Source organism: Pseudochaenichthys georgianus, chromosome 8 (genome assembly GCF_902827115.2).
Source record: "Pseudochaenichthys georgianus chromosome 8, fPseGeo1.2, whole genome shotgun sequence".
In the NCBI taxonomy this organism is placed as follows: domain Eukaryota; kingdom Metazoa; phylum Chordata; class Actinopteri; order Perciformes; family Channichthyidae; genus Pseudochaenichthys; species Pseudochaenichthys georgianus.
The window spans coordinates 22,141,231-22,157,832 of NC_047510.2; the positions used below are offsets into that span (position 1 = coordinate 22,141,231).

Here is a 16,602-nt window from a genome sequence, read left to right on the forward strand (position 1 = left end):
ACGATACGCCTCTCAGACAGTGATGATCTGTTTACCTCCTCCTTCAATCACAGTGAAGTTAGTTTTATGGATATCTAGCAGCGAAAGGAGGGTTAGCTGCTCACATAGAAATAAAAGATACTCAATTAAATTCCCCCCCAAAAGAAGCAGTCCTTCTTGCTCACTGTAGTTATACAATGCTGCATTGATTTAGAGTCAGTCAGTCTCACATGACGAAGAAACTATTAAAAAAAATAAGGCCACAAATAAAGTTTAATTAGACTATTTGTAGAAAATAGTAGAGGCGCCAACATAACATTAGGTTTTTCTTATGTTTCCAGTGTAGTAATGCACATTGTATGGATTGGGAGTCAGTGGGGCACGACTTGGAAAATATTGAGAAATGTAAGCTTTCATTAAAAAAGAAACTGCATACTTTTCATAGATGTATTTGAGTTAGCGTGACATGTGTACCACCCAAGGATGAATAGAGGCCTCACCGGCGCAACAAAACTCATGAGATTGAGAGAAATGCGTGTGCACAGGCCCAAACAGACCTTTATTAGCAACAACTGACATTTTTAAAATTCCCTGTGTGAATCTTTACCCAACTGAGACACAGAAATCAAATAACAGTACGTTTCAGCAATTTTATTTTTCAAAACATCTAAAATGTAGTACATGGTAAAAAGAAGTCTCAATTTAAAATATTGGTAGATTGGTAGTGGAGCGCAAACTCAACAGCCGAGACAGCCTTTCAGGGTCAACAAAAAATATGAAAAGAAACTCACATTTTCACAAAAATAATAAAAAAAAACGTTTCCACTTCTACATGCAACTAGATGTTTATGTTGGCTACAATGAAGACAGTTTCATTTCTCATGAGTCCATGGGATCTTGGAAAGGAAGAACTCCAGCTGATCTGGTGTCCCAGATTCTAAGAGATCACTTGGTGTCAGGAGGCAGGAAAGCGCCTATCTAGAGGAGTTAGAGCTGGAGCGAGAGCGGTGGCGTCTGCGACCAGGAGACCTGGAGCGAGAGCGGCGCCGTACCGGGGAGCGCCTCCGTGGGGAGCGGGACCTGCAAGGATAACAAGATTAAATGAAAATTCGGACACCCTCTCCAGAAAGGATCTGGACAGTGTGACTGCATTGGCCGGCAGTAGTAAGATGAGGAACACAAATGAGTAGCAGATCAAAGTTGAGGGTCGAAGGATACAGTATCTTGTTTTCTGTACAGAAACCCCAAAGGGCTTCTTCTTAATGGTGATATAGGGATAAATACATCAAATCTATTTGACTCGACTTTGTTAAGCTCTGTTGTTGTCGTTCTGCTGAATGTCTATCATACCACGTTCACTTGGAGAAGTCCTTGTACATACTTGGCCGATAAAAAGAAAGTTGCAGCCATGACCATAAACAATGGGTCAAATATGTTGCTACAAAGAAAATACAAATTCTAAAACAAGGATGCATCACATACTCATCATTAACCCGGCAGCAGAAATGATCTATACAATCAGCAAAGTCAATTCAGTTTCCAACTAAATATGAAATATGGCCTGGGTTATGGTACAGTATAATGGCAAGAAACTCTTTTAACAAGAGGACATTTGTGCAAAGTTTGAAGAATTCTCTCAAGGCAGGCCAAACATATCACGGTCACAACAACGGGACAGACAGAAAATCCCAAAACATTTTGGTCCTGGCCACAGCTGTTGTCAGGATAAAAAAAGAAAAACATAAAAAAAAAAACTATGATGGAAGAATTAGCAGACTTAATGGTCTCACCCAAAGAACAGCAACATGTCTTTTTTATATTCAGAAAGGCTCAATTGTTACCGATTGGCACAGCACAGCTACCGATTGACATGACTACTGAATTTAAATCCTTGAATGTACCTTCTCCTCATGCGTGGTGGACTGCGACGCCACATAGGTGGTGGGGGGGGCATTCTGCGAGGGGGAGATGGGCGACGCGGTGGAGGGCGGATTCGTTGGGCCAGAACAGCAGACGCACTGATTTCTTGTCCATCAATCTGACCTATCAGAGCAAGTCATCACAGAAGGTTATTAAACACACATGCAGGGTGTGACGGTGTGAGGCAGAGGCACTAAAGGAAACATGTTGGCCTACCTCCGTCCATGTGTTTCAGGGCCTTCTGGGCCTCCTCGGGAGTCTCAAACTCCACATAGGCGTAGCCTTTGGACAGGTTCGGGTGGATCCTGTCTAATGGCATTTCAACCAGTTTGATTTTTCCATAAGTAGCAAAGATCTCCTGGATGTGTTCCTGTGCAAAAAAGACAGCATGATTATGAACCAGAACCATGTAACAGACAACTTTGATTATCTGTGAAGGAATGCTGTTATTATTTTAATTCATAAAATAGACCCAAAACAAGAAAACAAAGAGCTAGTTTAACGGATAATAAACAATTAATTCAATGCTTCATTTTTTACTTTACTGCAGTTCAATTCTTTTTCAGGAGATGATGATTATGTTCTTATCTACCTGCCATGATGTTACTGAAGTAGTGCCATCATCTCAAATCAGGTTATATCATACGTTCTGCTATTTAAACACTTTTTTTTTTTAATCCTCAGCTTACCTTGGTGACATTTCTGGTCAGCCGGCCTAAGTGAACTTTAGTTGGTTTGGGACTTGGGCTTCTCTTCCTCCGCTCCTTATCATCTCCCCTTTTCTGTGTTTTTGACCTGCAGAATCACAAACGATACAAAATCATTGATTGATTTTATCACGACTTAAAACAAGCGTGAATACAAGACATCATAGAGTATAATTATTGTGTAGCTGAAATCGAAAAAGAAACTCACGCTGATCGGGAGCGGCGGCGGTTGTCATGGCGCCTACGGCTGGGGCTCGGGGAGCCTGAGGAGCTGGAGGAGGAGGAGCGAGAGCTGGAAGAGCCCGAGCGGCTGGAGCCAGAGGAGCTGGATCCACTGGAGGAACCCGAGCTGGAACCAGAGCTGCTGCTTGAAGTTGAACTAGATCTGGACCTGTTTAGCATCAAAGAAAAAACAGGTTAGGTACAAAATGTATCACTTAATTTTCAAATAAACCTTAATTATGATATAAATAATACAACCAACCTGCTGCTGCTGCCAGTGGAAGCACTGCGGTGCTTCCTTGCCTTGTCCCGTCCTCTTTCTTTGTCTCCTTCCTTGGTACTAGTCTTTTCTTTGCCTCTGTCTTTAGTTTTTTCCTCTTCCTTCCGCTTTGTAGGTGACGGTGCCCTAAAACAAGAGGCAAGCGGCTGTTACTTTGAGATCAGAAACTTTATGGAGCTACAAAAACCAACAATTTGTCTAACATGTAGACGTAAAATGTCCGTAAGTAGTGACATATGCCGATCACGATTCTCTAGAGACCAAGTTAATTAGAGTTGATGCTGTTTATTGTTTTTATTTTATTTATAATTTGTTTCCAACTTTAAAGATTTTTAGACTTTGATGCCTGAACACATTGCTGCTGTAACAATTTCAAAATGTGGGATTGATAAAGTTAATAAAATTGGGAAAAGTTATCGTTGCAGCAGCATGTAAAACAAGCAGCATGTAAAACAAGTATTGCACATACAATATAAACATCTCAAAATGGAAGATAAAAAATACTTAAGAGTGAAAATATAAAAGTTGACCGTGAAAAAACAATATGTTAACTATCTGAAAAATAAAACAATATTAAAGGGCTTAATTACAGCTAAGCCAATATACAAATGGGATATTATTAAACATTTAGAGTGCAAGAATGGCATATTAAATATAAATGGTAAATGTATGTACAGTGAGAAGTTATACGTCCAGTTCAAAAGATAAACTATGGAGCATTGAGTGAGTTGTTATACAGACTTATTATCTATCCAACTAGACCGTCACTAAGCAAATCCGAGCTTAACCCCTGGCCTGTACCGTTACAAGAATTACACAACCACATTATTTGCATTTTAAGATGTTTAGCAGTTTAACATATTGTTATATGTGGATTGTGTATACAACATTATTAGTATTATTAATCATGAATTAATCAATGAAATGTGAGACTAGTAAGCCTTACCGCCGACAACGGAAAACCCGCCGCCATTGAAATTAATACAACTGACTGCTCAAAACAAGGTGGACCGAGCCACTGTTGATTTATCGATGTATAGGCTGTTCGTTAGTGCACAAGCGGTTAAAAATTACGACACAATTCACTTTAAACAATTAAAAATGTAATGGAAATTAAATAAGCGGTGTTGTAATTTAAAAAAAGGCTTAACTTACATCTTTTTCAAACGACGTGGTTAGCTTCAACCACTTGCCGCGGCCTTAGAAAGGAGTCGCTCAGTGATGACCAAAAAGCGGAAGTGACGTAGTTAGCCGAGCGCCACGTACATTTGTTTATTTATGTTGTCGATAAAAACCTTTGTGTGACTACATCGTGGCTATGATAAGATTCAATATGTCATCATAGTACATGAAATTATTTAAACACCAATTCATCTGCCCTCTTGTTTGCAAGGTGAGCGTTTTGTTGTATAGCGGTACTGTGCTAACATAGCTAGTAGCTAGCTCACCTAACATCTGGTTTGTAAAGATGTGGAGGAAAAAAAACAAATATTGACAAAAGTATATAATATGATAATCTTGCATGAGTATTCAGTATGTTATAAGGTTGCTTGCCTAGCTGGGATACGTTGATTTTACTGTGTTATAACAAGAAACATTGTATTGTTCCAAACGTGGTATTAGGTAAAAAAACATGATACAATTATTTATTTATTGTTATAAAATTAGGGATGGCGTGAGAACAAATTTAATTGAGGCAGCTACACACTATACTGCATTAAGTAACTGGTATTTTACAGAGTAGAACATATCCAAAGATGCAGCCCCTATTGTCACACATTCTTCTCATTTCGTTCATTCATTTCTCAGCACAAACCATACAACAAATGTTAGTTACGGTATTTTTCTAATATATGATATCAATATTTCAGAGCTTAAGAGCCTTCCTAGAGTGAGAGACCATGGGCCGGTTGGATGATGCCGCAAAACACAAAGTGGTGGAGCTGCGGAAGGCTGGTCTGAGTTTACGCAAGATCAAAGCTGTGTTGGAGCTGGAGAACATCAAGGTTTCTGCCCAGGCAATATACTTGTTCCTAAGGGAGTTCCAAGGGAGGCCGCCAGGGAGGGTTAAACCTATGGAGACTGGAGGAAGCACATCAATCGCACAGATACAGCATCGAACCGGAGCACTACAAGAGGGCTGGAGTAACATTCGAATTCAAAATCTTCTGCGGGATGCATCTCATCATGCTGGCTTTGCAGCTGCTTCAAATGTTCTCAAACAGACTTCCACAAATCCAGATTTTGGTGCAAAGCCATCTGGCTCTGGGGTGACAAGTGGAGGCAGCAGGCCAGAAATGCAACAGGAGGGAGATAAGGAAGAAAATGACATCCAGATTGTAAGTGTCACCTCCCTTGCACAGAGCTGCCATCAAACAGTTCCTCAGTCCACTGTAGCAAGAGCAGAGACTGCTGTGTCTTCCACACTAACAGCTGCTGCAGCGTTGATGAGGAGGAGAGTAACAGCTTCTCCAGCCACCAATTCAATGCTGGTAGCTCGAAGAAGGCTTTTGGATAAAGCGCTGGCACACAGGGTGAAGGTACCTACTTATAAATCATTTCTCAATATCTGTTAGTCATAACCTGCATAAACAGTTTTCAACAGTCTTTCCCTCAGGTAGCGTCGTTGTTGAGGAGAGATCCCTCCAGTCTCCAAGCTGCCAATATGAGAAGTTCAATACCACAACTGTCTGAAACGTGTGATCTGACCACTGAAAAGGTGAGAAGTTAAGAAGTACTTGCATTTGTGCAGTGTTAAACCGTACAAGGATTTATAGAAAAAATAAAAGTCTCAACTTCACTCCAATTTGGACTATCCAAACAGACTATGGTTTGTGGAAGTGCCCTTATGTTTTATTTTAACTAGATGTTAACTTTTGTAATGTTTTTGTTTGTTTGTCATGTACACAGACTCTTATGGAAGGGCAGTCCGATGGAGGTAGCACCACCAGGCGTTTTCTCACACAAAGACCAGGTCCGTCTGTGCGTTCCCTTCACCCTGTCCCTCGGATTGGCATTCGTCTTCCTAACCGCCCAACAGCACCTTCAACATCCTTAGCTCCTGGAGTTGCCCTCATTCGTCTACAAACCCCAGGAGGCCAGGGCGGAACTCGTAGTGAGGGGAACCCGAGCCCCCAGCAAGCAGTCCAGGACACTGGAGGGAGAGGTGGTCTTCAGGATCAGATCCAGACCCTGGGCTCAGAGGTGCGCAGCTTGGGTCTGGCAGTGAAGATGCTGGTGGAGCAGCAGTGCCGCCTTGAGAGGGAGCAGGGGCAGCAGACACACATTCAGAAGCAGATCCTCAGCACACTACAGTGCATGGCCACCAATCTGGGACGTTGTAGCGTTGTTCAGCAGCAACACAACAAAACTCCCTCACCCTCTGGTTTGCCAACAGCTTCTGCATCTACCTCCTTCAGCCAAGACACCTTCAACTTCAGTCCAGGCACATACACTCAGTGCAACCAAACCCAGCCAAACTACAACTCTATAGAGAGTCTAGAAAATGTAGAGGCCTTTAAACTGCCTGGACTGAGTCCTTCAAGAATGAATGGCTTTCTACCATGTAGCAATGCTGAGAACCTTCCACTTACCCACACTCCCCCTCATACACAAGCTTATGTAGCTTCATACCCACCCAGTCAAACCCTTATGCCTTCTTACACACAGTCCTATGTCTCTACATACAGCCAGTCACATTCTCAGACTTTCGGTGGAGCAGTAAATAAAACAGCTGATTTCCAAAACAGCTGTTCGGCAAGGACTCTCCAGGACTGCAGTGTGTCCACACAGCCGGTGATGAACTCTGACCTCTCGTTGCAGGATCAGCAGATCAATATTATCAAGGTTGAAGGATCTTAGTAGCTTTCAGATGCCATCATGTTTTGGGACCATAGGGGCTTGGATGTGCTTCTACATGTACATGTAATATACACATGTTTTTTACAATGAACAGAAGCTGTAGCAATTCTAAAATGTATTTATTTTTTACATTTTAAGAGAATACAACAGCAATAGAATGCAGTGCTTTAGTTATAATGTGTTGATAATAATGATGTGTCCTTACAATAGGCAATGATTAATGGAATGATTATGTGCAGGCACTACCTTTGTCACTCCTTTTTTCTATCTATTATTTTTGTATAATCTCGACTAGCATTACTGACTGTTAGTTTTCATACCTATATGATTAATGAAAAAAATAAAAATAAAGTCATGATTAAAATACAAACCACTTTCCCATTTAAATGTGTGAGGCAGTGTCTGAATATATTGTACAAACAAATGTGTACAGCAGAAAGCAAGGCAATCGTATTACATATCATTTAGCTGACACTTTTATCCAAAGCGACCTACAAAAGGTGCAAGTACATTAGCTTTTAGCTTTTTAGCAAAGTGCACATGCTGGAGTGTACGGTTTAACCATGTCATGGATGAAAGAAGGGTCAAGCTGCTGCATTCTGAATGAGATGGAGGGAGGGAGTTGCAGAATTCTATGCATACGGTGAGAATAATCTGGACCAGAACCTGCAGTGCCTTCTGGGCCAGTAGGGTCCCTTCCTCATTGACGACTGACAGCACACAGCTCATGTGGGGAAGGGGTCAGAATGAAGCCCACAACTGGAGTGAGATCCAGTTCATCCTCTGTAACTCCAGGTGGTGGAGTGAAACGAAAGTGCAGGAGGAGGGAGGTGAAGAAGAGGAACAGCTCCATTCTAGCCAGACTCTCTCCAGGACACATCCTGCGACCTTTGAGAACCAAGAGTTTCAGCAAGTTAACTGGATGACATTTCTATGAGTATGTAGTATTATATCTATAAAAGGTTTTTATACCTGCAGAAAATGGCATGGAGGCATCTCTCCTGATAAATTTACCCTCCTTATCCAGGAAGTGGGAAGGATTGAAAGTGTGTGGGGTTTCCCATTCACTCTCATCCTGCAGGACAGAAGTAAGAAGAGGAAGCACACAAGTCCCCTGTAGGAGAAAGCAGAGAGCAAGGTGGTTTTATTTAAATTGTGGAACCAAAGCACACAATATCTTACGAATAGCAAACGTATTTAGGCAATTGACCTCTTTGATGAAGTATCCCTGGAAGGTGACGTCTTGGCTAGTTCTGTGAAGAACGGCCATGGGGACAATGTTGGCCAGTCTCTGTGTCTCATGGATGACAGCATCAGTGTACGGCAGGTTCTTCCGGTCCTCAGCTCTGGACTGACGGCTTCCCATCACTCTGCTCAGCTCCTCCTGGACCTTGTCTGGACTCAGATAACATTGAGATTAAGTTGGATCAATATAGAAATACAAATAAATGGTGTTCAAGTCGAAACACTGTAAACTGAATTTCACCAGACGGACATATGGTCCGTTTATGCACCTTGAAACTGAGGGTACTTGGCCATGAAAAGTAAAGACCACTGAAGTGTATTTGCCGTTGTATCAGTCCCAGCAGCAAACAGGTTTATCACACTGTTGGCCAGGTTCTCATCATTGTAGTGTGAATCTTTGTCACCAGCCTCCTAATAAAGACACACAGAAAAGTAAATAGTGGCCTGGCCTTTGTGCTCAATACATTGTAAATTGTGCAACATTTACAAGAGAAGATATTTAATTTAGAGAGGTGAGTATAGCCTAGGAAACCATCAGTCATACTGTATGTAGAGACATGGATAAGTGAAGGAGAGGGTATTGGGATGCAGGGATTTTAATGCACATAGCACGTTATGGGGAGGACATGATACATCGCAACGACCATGGGTGTAAAAAGAGAACTGGATACAGCAATAAAGGATCCCATTAATTCCTATGAAAGTTGCTCATGAAGGTGAAATGGCCTAAATATTGAGTTTAAAAATGACCATGGCTGCGTCTCACTTCTCTTATTTTTCATTTCCTCACCCGTCAGTCTCGTACCGTACCAGTGGCCTTATTTTTGCCGGAAGACCGAGGATCGAGGAGTGATAACGGAGGAGCGATAATCGAGGAACTACCAGACCATCCTCCGGTGAAATCCTCAGCCACTCGCCCCGCCCCCTTACTGTGTATCGCTCACTGATTGGACGATGCTGCGCATGCACTGATTTGTTGCTTCTTGACATGAGAGCAGTTTCCCAGCGGAGTGAAGAAAACACATGAACCTCACAGGATCCGAGTCACTCCTCACTTTATACAGTGTTTTGTTTCAATTAATGTATCATTTAGTTACAAATATGTGATATATCTGAACAAAAAAGTGGTCAAAAATCATTTTATTCATTTATTGGAAACATTTTCATGATCGCTTTTTTCGTTTACATTTTAAGAATGGCGTTTATCTTTTTTGAGAATGAGTTCTTATTTGATTTTAATTACTTGGGTCTACAACGGATGATCCAAATGTTTGTGTCAGTAAATGTGTACTAACCATGGTACTAACAGAAGCGGGGGTGTTTGTGAAAATAATGGGGACAGAGCTGGCTGCTGTCAAACGATCAGCTGTGCACAAACGGACGTCGCTTCACGTGACGCTCCAGAGGAAACATCCCATTGCTCTTAAAACTAATTTCCCTGCTTCTCGTGGTTTCCTTGTGTCTCTCTATAGGCGCTTTCACGCCGAAGTACTTTTACCCATTGGCGGAGTTTGACATTTGCGCTTGGGGGGGCAAACCTTTTTTACTGACGTCAGTACACAGTCCCAACTATTGCGTGGGGCGCTACAGATACAGTAGCAATAAATCCAGCGTTCACCGCGTTGACGAGGTGACAGCTTCAACGCTTCTGCCCATTCATTTTGAATGGGGTGACACGCTTCGCCGAACTGCATTGTGGGAGCAAAGCGTGGCTTTTCTCGCGGTGCTCGCTGCAAAAGTTGAGCAATGTTCAACTTTTGAAGCTTCGCCGGAAGCGTCAGCCAATCGAATCATATGCCAGTACAAGCTCTAGCCAATCAAACTGCTGCTTGTGTGTCCGGGGCGGGAGATTCAGGTGATTGGTTGTTGGTCTAGTTGTCATGCCTGCCGGCAAGCGACAACGCACACTGCCGTGTGAGTTTGACTTTTCCACATAAGAAACCCAACTCGTCCCGTCATGCACAACACATGCCCGCCATACACACACACTCGTATGGAAGGGGCGATCTCTCCCCCCAACAACAGTGCATTACATAACTGTAAAACGTATCATAACTGTGCACATCTTATACTTATTTGACAACTACTATATCCCTTGGTTACTTGAACATGCTACAATATTATTAACCAGTGTCCTACCTTATTAAAATATTGATATACGAAATATTTGTATTGGAACAGTTTTAGACGTAGTAATGCTGTAACATATTTCAGCCCCCCCCGCAAAATCCGCCTATGCTTTTATCCGTACTTTTCCCGTTTAGTTCCGTTAGTGCCTGGAATTTTGGATTCACACCAAAAAGAGAACTTAGTTCAGAGAAATTTTACCCCCATTTGTAGTGCCTGCTTGAGAGGTGGGACTATCCTGGGGAGAAAACGTACCAATTTCTGATTGGCTGGGCGAATTGCAAACCACGCCCCCTAAAACTCTGAAAAGTTTTTTGAAGCCGCCATCGTATTTGATGGAATTAGCATTATTAGCATTAACATTAGCCCCGCGCACCAACGGAGAGAGAATAACTTATGGCAACACAAAAAAAAACATGGTGTCGGCGTTCTGGCGATTTACTCAGAAGTTTTCAGTGCTGGGAGTCCCAGCAGCTTCTACTGAAGCCAGTCCCCAACTCCGGCCTGCCAGTAAACCCAAAGCAGAAGAAGAAGAAGTGACGTCAGCGGCTTCATTTGCGTAATCTTCCCTCAGGGACTTATTCCGGTGTGAACGTGATCGGCTCTTAGTTCTTGCGGGGTACTAAGTGCTGGGAACTAAGTACGGCAAAGTACTTGTTGTGAAAGCGGCTCATGCTTCCCTGGTGGGAGGGACTAGTCGCAGGGAAACAACGCAAGTGAGGGACGCAAGGAATCCATTTAACAGAAGTGAGACGCAGCCCATATCTGGGCAAATAGAGAATGTACACTTGTGTTATGTAGAAGCTCCGCCTCCAATAAAGGATACACAAATGTCTCTTCACCCATGCGCCTAATCTAATGGCGCATTTCCACTACAGGGCCTCGCTCGGTATGGCTAGGCCTCGTTAGGCCTTGTTAGGACTGGCTCACTTTATGCTGCGTTTCCATTACAGTTTAGTAGCTGGGGCAGTAACTATAGTAACGCAGTGTAGGCGGAGCCGTGACGTCATCTTCAATGAGAACCACAGAAAAACAACATCAGCCATTAGCTGTTAGCACTCAAGCTCACAGCTCCTCATATCTGTTCAGAAACTTGACAAAAGTTAAACAAGTACAAACCACAGACTGTCTGTGTCATGGCGAATACAGTCGCTGGTTTATTTATGGTATTTAGGCCGTTGTTGTGAGTGTGGACGGTCAGAGCATATACTAAGTTAGCTTAGCCGATCTCCATTTAGAAAACACGCATTTTAAAAGGCTTTTGCCTGCCGTCTATCTGCAGACTTGTTACGATTATTGTGTTAGGTCACGTTTTGTATGTCTTGTTTTGGGTGTTTTGCTGTTCTCCCCGTCATGTTTTCCTCTTGGTATATTGTCTGGTCCTTTTCCCTGTGTTTTTCCTCCTGTCGTTAGTTTCCCTGGTGTGTCTGATTGTGTTCACCTGGTACCCCTGTGTTTTCTTCTCCCTCCTCACCTGTCTCTTGTTTGTTTGATTAGTCCTGGGTGTATTTAGGTTCTGTTTTCTGTTAGTCTTTGTGAGTTCCTTGTCGTATTTGGACGTTGTTCACGGGGTGAGAGTACTGTTTTGTCGAAGTTTGTTCCAATAGCCTTGAAATAAAGGCATTTTTTCTGTTCATCTGCATTTGGGTCCTGCTTGCCTCACTCAACCCTGACAGAAGGAACTCACCAAATATGGGCCCAGCAGATCCTTTTGAGCAGGAATTGTTGGATTTTACTTTTTCTTTGGCTACCTGCTCTGATCAATGGATGGGAGCGTCCGGGGTTCAGCAGCGAGAGGCTGCTCTGACAGCGGCACGCCAGATAACTATGGAGAAACCAGGCTTGGTGAGATTCTTGCCGGGCGGGATTTTGGATCTCCTCATGGTGTGTTATCCCCTGCCTGACAGCCCCAGGCCTCCCAACTCCCGTTATGACACCACACGCATCGGTGTGGTCCGTTTGGAGTCAACCCTGGCTTCTGCCCCAGTGTTTGCTACTGTCCAGGAGCCATTCGCTGGTACTCGTCTGGCTTTTGGAGGTCCACGGAGCCTCCAAACGGCTCCTAAAGGAAGGAGTCGCAAGGCCAGGTTAGCAGCACGAGCCCAAAGGGCCATGGTTCCAGAACCAGTTCAGCCCCCAGCAGCCATGGTTACAGACCCAGTTCTGGCCCCAGCAGCCATGGTCCTTGCTCCAGAACCGGTCCCGGCAGCCATGGATTCGGCTCCAGAGCCGGCCCATATAGCCATGTTTCCGGCTCCAGAACCGGACCTTACAACCATGGCTCCGACTCCAGAACCGGACCTTATAGCCAGGTTTCCGGCTCCAGAACCGGACCTTACAGCCATGTTTCCGGCTCCAGAACCGGACCTTACAGCCATGTTTCCGTCTCCAGAACCGGACCTTACAGCCATGATTCTGGCTTCAATTCCGGCCCCTGCAGCCATGGTTCCGGCTTCAATTCCGGCCCCTGCAGCCATGGTTCCAGACCCAGCTCTTGCCCCAGCTGCCATAGTCCCATCTCTTGTCCCTTCTCTAGTCTCTTCTCAAGTTCCCCCTCTAGTCCCTTCTCTAGTCCCTTCCCAAGTCCCTTCTCTAGTCCCTCCTCAGGTCACTTCTCTAGTCCCTTCTCCAGTGACACCTCTAGTCACTTCTCTAGTCACTTCTCAGGTACCAACTCTAGTCCCTCCTCTAGTCCCTCCTCTAGTCCCAACTCTAGTCCCATCTCAAGTTTCCTCTCAAGTCCCCTCTCCAGTTTCCTCTCAAGTCCCCTCTCCAGTTCCCTCTCGAGTCCCCTCTCAAGTCCCCTCTCAAGTCCCCTCTAGAGTCCCCTGTCGAGTTCCCTATCCAGTCCCAACTCAAGTTCCTACTCAAGTCCCAATTCAAGTTCCTACTGAAGTACCGTTGGAGGTTCCGCTGGGGGTCCTGCCAACTCAATGTCTTGTCCCGTTGGGGGTCCCGCCGACTACTCTCCTGCCAACCCTATGTCCTGTCCCGTTGGGGGTCCCGTTGACTACTCTCCTGCCGGGGGTCCTGCCAACCCTATGTGCAGTCCCGTTGGAGGTCCCGCCGACTACTCTCCTGCCGGGGGTCCTGCCAACCCTATGTCCAGTCCCGTTGGGGGTCCCGCCGACTGCGCTTCTGCCGGGGGTCCAGCCAACCCTGTGTCCTGTCGGAGGTCCCGCCGACTGCTCTCCTGCCGGGGGTCCCGCCAATCCGGTGTCCTGTCCCGTTGGGGGTCCCGCCGACTACCCTCCTGCTGGGGGTCCTGCCAACTCCTGGTCCTCTTACGTGGGGGATCCTGCCGAGGCCTGTCCCACCAGCACCGGTTCCTGTCCGGCCGACACCGGGTTCTGCCCGGCCTCCGGCATTGTCCCGTCGGCGCCTTCCTACCCAGCCCCCTGAGAGCCGCGGTCTTCGCCCTCGAGCCCGGCCCCCGGAGGGGCACGGCCTTCGCCCTCGAGCCCGGCCCCCTGACTTTCCCGGCCGTGGCCCTCGCCCTCAGGCTCGGCCCCCTGAGTTCGCCCGCGGTGGCCTTCGCCCCTCCATAACCCCCACCTTGGACTCTGTCTTGGACTTGCGTCCGCCCGAGATCCCTTCCGGGTCCTCCGTGGTGCTCCTGGGTTGTCAGCCCAAACCTGTCCTCCTGACCCCCTCCACCCACCCTGGTGGCCTTAGTTTTTATGGGGCCAGAAAAACTGTGAAATAGTACCCGCTAGCCGGAACTACGCCAAGTGGAAACGCAACCAAAAACGGGCCGGGCACAGCACGGCATGCTTAAAGCGAGCTCCGCGCTGTAGTGGAAATGCGCCATAACACCAAAGATGTAGTACCACCGTTTGGCCACTATGATAATTTGCTTCTAAATCCAGCGCACTTCCTGGCAACGACCATACTGGATTAAGCTGGGTGAAGACTTTATTAATTTACTTGTGTTTCTATTTGGATGTGTTTTCTTAATCTGAAGTGTGTTGCTATCGATGGCCAGTGAAAGAGGGTTTAAATGCAAATGAATTGTTGATCAGTATTATCGGCCATGGTTTCACTGGAGTTAGACATAATACCTCAAGACTCAGTTTACGGGTCAGGAATGCATCCACAAAGCATCGGCACATGTCAGGGTTCAGAGTCTCCTTCAGGTCAGCTATCATGCTCCTTGTTTCCTTCATGCTGTCCTCCACCAGTTTCATCAAATTCCTCCAGTTTTTAATACAAGGTCCCAGCCAAGGAAACGCGTTGTATATCTGTAATACAGCAGAATACCAAACACGTTCATTGTTTTAGGACTTAATGTAAGAATTATGACTGCCATGAGATCTCAAGCCCCAGCTCGTTTCATTAGAATAGTGTTTTTGTTTTATTTTACATTTGGTTGTTAAACCTTAGGTTTTCCTTGTAATCATCAAGTTAGTACATCTGAAATCAGTCTGTAGTACCAGAATGGATGCTGTTCCCGTAAGACGGGTGACTTCGTGGTTTCTTTCCAACATAGCTTTGATTTCAGGGTCCTTGTATTCAAATCTCTTTCCAAACATGAGAGCGGATATAATATTTGAAGCTGCGTAATTCATCATATGGGCGTTATCAAAGGCTTCACCTAAGAAAAGAAGAGGAATTGTGTAACTTTTTCAAGGTTCTGTTGCTGTATAAAACTGTTCATTGTTAGTTAGGATAATGTTACCTTCATGCTGTTGAAATTCTTCAATTAGGTAGCCACATTCTTCAATGATTTTCCCTTCAGTAATCCTTTTGCCCATCCCAAAATCTTTTAGTGTGCTTAGAGCAAAGCGCCTCATTTCTTTCCACACATCACCGTTTGAAAAGATTATTCCTGGAAAGATGAGTGGTTGACATGTTCAGACAAAGACAAAAACAGTCTAGTAAAACACAACAAACAAAGAAACATTTCTTTACCGTGTCCTTGGTTGAAATCATAGGCTAACGGACTGATCTCTCGTTCTCCAAACTCCTCAGCATGGTTGACCAGAGCCTGTTTGACTGTCTTGTATCCTGCCAGGACCACCACCTTCTGCATTCCTAAGTAAAATGTAAACACTGGTCCATGTTTTTTGGACAGCTAAAAGAAAGAACCAAGTAATAGTGAGACTGACTGTTCTCTATAAGAAATGTAATTTACTTAACAATTGTGCATTTTGCATTTTTTTAAATATAACTTTCTTGTCTTGTATTAAAGCAAATAAAAGTACCACATAGCTTAAGACAAACAACACATTTCTTACATCAACAAGAGAGCGGTCGAGTCTCTTGAGATCCACTTGAAGCAGATTTCCCAGCAGGGGAAAAGGTCTAGGCCCCGGTGGCTCCCTCTTCCTGCTGTTGGAGCTGAAGCTTGAGTAAATAAAGTGTAGGCCAAGCAGAATGGCCACAGACAAAAAGACTGAAGTTGAAGACTGGAAAAGATCCTCCAACATGATCCTGCTGTCTACAGTACCTGACTTACTTTAGAAAAACTTTTTTAAAGCTATTTTTTAAAGTTCAATGAAGGGATACATGTCTCGTCAGAAACAGGGCTCCCTTTCTTTCCATCTGCTGAAAGATTCTGCTCACATATAACCTTATTTCACCCCTCTATGGGTGGTACTGCAGACCAAGAGTCCCCACCTCCTTTTGTAAATGCTGCATCAATCACACCCATCTAATTTCTTCAGGTCAGCCAGCTGATCACAGATCTAATCAAACTGTAATTTGTCATAATACATTTTATTTTTATGATACATAATTAAGTTATTGAAATGCAAGATGTGAAAAATACGGGCAGGACTTTTAAAGAAGTGAGAGTGAGAAAAACGAGCAAAATGGTTTTGAGCGATGTAAAGTTGCTGCGATACAGTATACTGTATAACAGGCATGAATAGGTGTATACCATGTATTAATGCTGAGAACCGCACTTACTCCATTTACCCCATACTGTATACAGGTGTTTGCAGCTTCTTACCCACCCAGTCAAATACTCATGCCCCCCTGTAAACAGTCATATGCAGCCAGTCACATTCTCAGACTTTCAGTGAAGCATTAAATAAAACAGTTGATTTCCAAACAGTTGTTCAGCTCTCCAGGACTGCATTGTTTCCATATAGCGAGTGATAAACTCCAACCATTCTTCGCAGGATCAGCAAGTCGATATTTTAAAAGTGGAAGGACCTTAGTAGGCTTCATGTAAACATATGCTGTAGCATTTCCTATTTTGATTAATTTTATTACCAAAAGAACATTTAAAGAGAACAAAAACAGCAATAGAATGCA

General features: G+C 44.3%; 3 protein-coding genes across 5 annotated transcripts; 1 reads left to right on the top strand and 2 right to left on the bottom strand.

The window, feature by feature from the left end:
- Nucleotides 1-615: 615 nt before the first annotated feature.
- LOC117450599 (RNA-binding protein with serine-rich domain 1-like) lies at nucleotides 616-4,356 on the bottom strand. Its single transcript, XM_034088447.1, has 7 exons — nucleotides 4,264-4,356; nucleotides 3,091-3,234; nucleotides 2,815-2,997; nucleotides 2,589-2,694; nucleotides 2,116-2,269; nucleotides 1,881-2,022; nucleotides 616-1,059 (listed from the first exon to the last, which is right to left on the bottom strand). Coding segments are annotated over exons 1-7 (837 nt in total). The 5' UTR covers nucleotides 4,266-4,356; the 3' UTR covers nucleotides 616-953.
- On the top strand, nucleotides 4,357-7,668 carry LOC117450593 (uncharacterized). 3 transcript variants are annotated; one of them, XM_034088435.2, is made up of 4 exons: nucleotides 4,357-4,501; nucleotides 4,980-5,648; nucleotides 5,726-5,827; nucleotides 6,019-7,668. In XM_034088435.2, the coding sequence occupies exons 2-4, from the start codon at nucleotides 5,010-5,012 to the stop codon at nucleotides 6,967-6,969; spliced, it is 1,692 nt and encodes a 563-aa protein (XP_033944326.1). In that variant the 5' UTR covers nucleotides 4,357-4,501; nucleotides 4,980-5,009; the 3' UTR covers nucleotides 6,970-7,668. The 3 variants fall into 3 exon arrangements, with proteins under 3 accessions (XP_033944326.1, XP_033944327.1, XP_033944325.1); XM_034088436.2 differs by having other exon boundaries at nucleotides 4,980-5,642; XM_034088434.2 differs by having other exon boundaries at nucleotides 5,714-5,827; nucleotides 6,019-7,667.
- Nucleotides 7,669-16,524, bottom strand: LOC117450596 (cytochrome P450 2K1-like). The gene is made up of 9 exons (XM_034088439.2): nucleotides 15,579-16,524; nucleotides 15,253-15,415; nucleotides 15,020-15,169; nucleotides 14,775-14,935; nucleotides 14,403-14,582; nucleotides 8,484-8,625; nucleotides 8,180-8,364; nucleotides 7,942-8,083; nucleotides 7,669-7,857 (listed from the first exon to the last, which is right to left on the bottom strand). The coding sequence occupies exons 1-9, from the start codon at nucleotides 15,768-15,770 to the stop codon at nucleotides 7,670-7,672; spliced, it is 1,503 nt and encodes a 500-aa protein (XP_033944330.1). The 5' UTR covers nucleotides 15,771-16,524; the 3' UTR covers nucleotide 7,669.
- Between the last annotated feature and the right edge of the window lie 78 nt (nucleotides 16,525-16,602).

Coding starts and splice junctions, on each gene's coding strand:
- LOC117450599 (XM_034088447.1), bottom strand. Junction 2,270..2,588: donor TGACCAGAAATGTCACCAAG/GTAAGCTGAGGA, acceptor TTTTTTGCACAG/GAACACATCCAGGAGATCTT. Junction 1,060..1,880: donor CCACCACGCATGAGGAGAAG/GTACATTCAAGG, acceptor TTATCCTTGCAG/GTCCCGCTCCCCACGGAGGC.
- LOC117450593 (XM_034088434.2), top strand. CDS start 5,010: ATGGGCCGGTTGGATGATGCCGCAAAACACAAAGTGGTGGAGCTGCGG. Junction 5,649..5,713: donor CGCTGGCACACAGGGTGAAG/GTACCTACTTAT, acceptor AGTTTTCAACAG/TCTTTCCCTCAGGTAGCGTC. Junction 5,828..6,018: donor GTGATCTGACCACTGAAAAG/GTGAGAAGTTAA, acceptor TCATGTACACAG/ACTCTTATGGAAGGGCAGTC.
- LOC117450596 (XM_034088439.2), bottom strand. CDS start 15,770: ATGTTGGAGGATCTTTTCCAGTCTTCAACTTCAGTCTTTTTGTCTGTG. Junction 15,416..15,578: donor TCGACCGCTCTCTTGTTGAT/GTAAGAAATGTG, acceptor TCTTTCTTTTAG/CTGTCCAAAAAACATGGACC. Junction 14,936..15,019: donor AGAATTTCAACAGCATGAAG/GTAACATTATCC, acceptor TTCTTTTCTTAG/GTGAAGCCTTTGATAACGCC.